This window comes from Eimeria acervulina, genomic scaffold, assembly GCF_000499425.1.
Source record: "Eimeria acervulina Houghton genomic scaffold, Eah_scaff1015, whole genome shotgun sequence".
Taxonomy (NCBI): domain Eukaryota; phylum Apicomplexa; class Conoidasida; order Eucoccidiorida; family Eimeriidae; genus Eimeria; species Eimeria acervulina.
The window spans coordinates 3,272-8,568 of NW_013549477.1; the positions used below are offsets into that span (position 1 = coordinate 3,272).

General features: G+C 34.1%; 1 protein-coding gene across 1 annotated transcript; it reads left to right on the forward strand.

Moving 5' to 3' along the window:
* Nucleotides 1-363: 363 nt before the first annotated feature.
* EAH_00053910 (hypothetical protein) lies at nucleotides 364-4,937 on the forward strand (the record flags this gene model as incomplete). Its single annotated transcript, XM_013393982.1, has 8 exons — nucleotides 364-557; nucleotides 916-1,008; nucleotides 1,202-1,668; nucleotides 2,329-2,374; nucleotides 2,539-2,609; nucleotides 2,941-3,029; nucleotides 3,298-3,474; nucleotides 4,113-4,937. 8 exons carry the CDS (start codon nucleotides 364-366, stop codon nucleotides 4,935-4,937), a joined length of 1,962 nt encoding a protein of 653 aa, XP_013249436.1.
* Between the last annotated feature and the right edge of the window lie 360 nt (nucleotides 4,938-5,297).

A 5,297-nucleotide genomic window follows, 5' to 3' on the forward strand; every position in this document is an offset into this window, starting at 1 on the left:
GCAAAAAACACAGAAATATTGATGTGGCGTTCAGTGGATCAGGGCCCTTAGAAGGCGTTGCAAGCCATCACTATTCCGTTCGTATGTCTGTTTAAAAACAAATAAAATAGAATAAAATAAAATAATTTAAAAAAATTCATATTCAGGCTGGGATGGGTTTCTGCTGATTCCAGAAACTGCGCATTATGTATTCAGCACCGGTATGTATATACTAAAAATTTGTCAATAAATAAAGAAAAATACTCTTTATTTATTATCGGTATTATTTTTATTAAATATATCCTCTTTAATGAATTACTTTTTGCAGAAACAGACAACGGCGCGAGGCTTTTTCTGAATGGGCTTCCTTTGATTTCTGATAGAATGCCTCCAGGAACTGCAGCAGATTCCTCAGGGAGCCACCGAGTTTCTTTGATATCTTTGGCTGAGAAAAGCGGCAAACATATCGTAGAATCTCCTTCAATTCGATTAACTGGGAGAAAAAAATATAAAATACGTGTGGAAATGGTTCACAACACACACTTCCTATTTGAACACAGCGACCATGGCAGTCTAAAGTAAGTGCGAAAGAATTTTAAAATAATATAAAAATAAAAATAAGATAGTATTTCAATACATGCATTTTACTTGTGAAAAAATGTTCTATTAAATGCATGCATTCTACTTGCATCGAATGAGAATTAAATACATGCAACGTACTTGCAAGTGCTGATATATATATATATATATATATACTTATATGAACAAAATGCATACTGCACTGTTGAAGAATAATCTTTTGCCTCATTCATAATATGCATAAAATGCGTGCATTTCATGAAAAGATTATTCTTCATACTTACTTATCTGAACAAAATGCATGCATAATTTGAACATTATTACGCAGAACACCATTTTAATAAAATTGCTTCTCAGACTCATGTGGGCATCTGAAGATATCCCCAGAGAAATAATACCTCCTAAATTCTTCTTTACAATAAATCGGCCTCCTCCTTTAAAGATATCCGGGTGAGTGAAGTATATTTATCTTTGTTCGTTTTCTGTTTGTGTCGTTTATTTAAATGCACTAAATGATGGATTGAAGCCTCTTTTCTCTTGTGTATTTGTGTATTTGATATAAATATGTAAATAAACATATACATATATATTTGTTTATTTATTTATGTTTATTTATATTTATATTAATGAAGGTTTGCTTCAGCCTGGACCCGACGCAGTATTCTCTTTCTTTGTTACAAGAAGGCGCTGCATTATATGCAGATGAATCTTCTTCTGCTGCATTGTCAAATATCCCTGAGCATTTGAAAGGCATGCGTTATATTCGTTCTAAGCAGAAGCCTTCAGCATCTTCTTCTGTGCTGGAGATGCATATAAATCTTCCTGCTGATATTTATGTTGGTGTTTCTAAGGGGCAGCCCTTTCCATTTGCTGCATTTGAAGATTATCTATGGAGACCGCAAGAAACAGATTACAGCATCAGCGTTGTTAAGAACAAAGAAGAAGAAAAAGAAGAAGAAAAAACAAATAAAACATCAACAACAAACGAATTACAACAACTAGGATTTAAAAGAATTATGCATAGAGGCGGCTTCATCTCCTTCAACATTATACACAGAGATATTCCTTTTATTATGGTGTTTGCAGCTCTTAAAGATGCATCAGCCTGCGGTGAGAAAACTTTGATTATTATTATAAATACTATTAATAATAATATCAATTATTAACCATTAATATTATCAACAATAACAATAATAACAATAACTGTATTATTATTATTATTATTATTACTATTATTATTATTATTACTATTATTTTGGATTGAATATACAGGAGGAGAAGAAGTCAATCTATCTCTTTCTAAAGGCCCTTTCTTTTCTTTTTGCAGCTCTTCTTCTTTTCTTTCTTCTCTTTTTAATTGTACCGCTGCTCTAAGCGGAAGTCATTTCGACGGCCCCCACGGCCAGTGGCGCTCCAATAGCGGAAACGGTACTATATTGTTTAATTTATTATTATTGTTATTATTATTATTATTATCATCGTCATCATCGTTATTATTATTATTGTTGTTATTGTTGTTACTTTTGTTGTTATTATATTCCATTTGTTGCATGCGTTTGTACTGGATTTGTTATTCTTGTTTTTATATTTGTAAACAATTGCTGTTGTGATTATATTCTCGCTTTTGCCCACATTGTTATTATTATTGTTGCTATGCCGCTTATTGCACATTATTACTCCTGCTATTATTATTATTATTATTGCTATAATTATGTCGCTCGTGCAATCATTCTTATTATTCTTATTTATCTTATTATTTTTCTGCTGCAGGCAACGGGGAGTATATTTCTCTTACCTTCACCCAGCCTGTGCAAATGTGAGTTTGTATGGCGTTTAAACGTTTGCAATAAATATAATTTATCATTTATAATTTATTATTTATTTGTTTATTTTTTCATTGTCTTTATTGCTGCTATTTAAAACCCCTGTTTTTATCGTTCATTCCCTTATTTTTCCTATTTATTTTTTTATTTTCTTCAGCACTCGCTTCCTCTTTATGCCCCCTGGAGATCCGCTAATGTGGCCGTCTGAAATAACTCTTACCTTTGAAGGTTTGTCTGTAGACAGCATTTTATTATATTCTTCTTTTTCTTTTTCTTGTCCTTCTCCTCCTTCTTCTCCTCCCTTTTCTTTTTCTTCACCTTCTTCCATCATTTAATTACTTTCTTTTTCTTTTCCTTTCTTTTTTCTTCTTCTTTCTTGTTCTTGCTGCGCTATGCATTGAATAACTACGTTTGCTATTGATTGCTTATTGCCGGTGTTGTTACTAGCCGCTGTCGTTGTATATTATATATATACATGTATATATATATACATATATATATATACATATACATATATATATAATATACATATATATGTCTTTATATGTTTCTTCTATAGACGGGGAGACGGAAGTGTTTTCTATTCTGCACACGGCTAAGCTGGAGCATCATTCCTATTTATTGCCTTTACCTAAGCTGACTTCTTCTGTAGGTCTTTTGTTTGTTGCAGCTTAAAGCAAAAGATTACGAGATAACGCAAAACATCTTCAGGTTAAAATAGAAATCACGCAAATGTTTGTTAATGGAGGAGACAGCGGCGGTTCCTTTGAATTTTGGGGGGTGCCTTGTACAACAGAGACAGAGGCTTCTTCTTTGCCTCCTCCTGTAATAGAATTGAAGGTGAGGGGCATACATATATATATATATAATAGATGATTCAACAAATATTAAAATATATAAATGCCTCAATTTGCAGTGTCTAGACACCATAACGACGGCGTTAGAGGAGCAAGAAGAGGCTAATCCCTCTTCTATTCTTCAGTTTATTGGAATATGCAGCGGGAAATGCTTTAAAGAACCTGCGGGCCCCGTCTATGGAAATAAGATGTACGCTGTGGAGTCTGCTCTCTGCAGCGCTGCTCTGCATGCAGGTGTATGTACACCTGAAGAATCTGCATGCGAAGTATTCATCACCTTAAGAATCTGCATGCGAAGTATTCATCACCTTGGGGGGCCCTCAAATATCCTTTTATGCTGAAAATAAAAACGGAATCGTCTCCATGACTCACGGGCCTGCTGATACTTCCATTGCAATAAGCCATGCCTCTTGCACGCATGCGTTGCTGCGTCAACAGCCCTTCAAGCTGAATATTCATTTTGAAGCAGATAGAGACAAACCCTTGCCTCCAGTGAGACAGATTCAAAGGCCCTTCTTGTGGTGTACGTACACCTCATGCAATCGGGGCACTCTTAGGGCTGGGTGGCAGACAGAGGCGATATTAAACAACAGCATGGAAGATATTTCTATGGTGAGAACTTCAAACAACAAGCAATTCAAAAGACCTGTTTTAAAAATGCTGCCGTTGCTGCTGTTGTTGTTGCTGCTGCTGCACAGGGTGGCTGCAGCAGGCTAAGGCGCCCCAATGCAGAGGAGGTCTTTCAACTTCCCCTTCTTCTTCTATTTTAAACAGCGGAGGCATTGTGCTGTCTGCTGCGCCTGTAAGTGCTGAGGAGAATATATAAATTGCCGCTGCTGCTGCTGGCTAAAGACCCTGTGCTCTGTCTTTTCAGGCCCGTGGAGAAGCAGCAGCTCAACCAACAACAGCAGCAGCAGCAGCAACAGCAGCGCAAGCAGCAGCAGCAACAGGAGCAGCAGCAGCAGCAGGAGCTCCTCCAAACTTTTGGTCGATTTCTGTTCCAGTTAATGGCCGATATTTAGTTGGAGTTCAGCTCGGCAACCCTTGCAAAGAAGAAAAAGGAGGAGAAAAAATAGAAGAAAAAGCAAAAGAAGTAGAAAAAGAAAAGGAAAAAGAAAAAGAAAAGGAAAAAGAAGAAGAAGAAGGGCAAGGAAAAGAAAAAGAAGAAGTGAAGGAAAAAGAAGAAGTGAAGGAAAAAGAAGAAGCAAAAGGGAAAGAAGAAACAACAGTAGAAGAAAAAGAAGAAAACGATGAAGAAAAGGAGGAAGAAAAAGAAGAAAGAAAAGAAGAAAAAGAAGAAGAAAAAGAAGAAGGAAAAGAAGAAAAAGAAGAAGAAAAAGAAGAAGAAAAAGAAGAAGACGAAGAAGAAAAAGAAGAAGACAAAGAAAAAGAAAACGAAGAAGAAAAGACAGAAGAAAAAGAAGAAGACAAAGAAAAAGAAAACGAAGAAGAAAAGACAGAAGAAAATAGAGAAAAAGCAGAAGAAAAAGAAGAAGAAAATAAAGCAAAAGAAGAAGCAAAGGCAGAAGAAAACAAAGCAAAAGAAGAAGAAAAAGAAAAGCAAAAGATAAACGAAAAAAGAACAAAGAAATCAGAGACTCATTTACCTTCCATTCATTTAGCAGTTAATGGAGTGGCGATTATACAAAATGTCAAAATCAAGCAAAATAAATTCTACACGGTGAGAAGAAGAAAATAATTAATTCAACACCTTCTAATCTGTTTTAATAACTAGAGTTTAAAAACAAATAAATATATATCCTGTACATATATACATATATATATTTATATTTATTTATTTATTCATTTGTATTCATATTGATGTATATTTATTTATTTATATGTAAGTATTAATACGCATTTATCTACATGGATATATTTATGTATTGATATGTCTATCCTTTATATGTTTGTTTATTTGTATTCGTATTGATGTACAATTATTTATATATATATATATATTTATTTATTTATATGCATTTATCTAAGTGGATATATTATGTATTAATATATCTGTTGATCTATTTAATAGCGATCAAGAACGTAAAAATAAGCATTG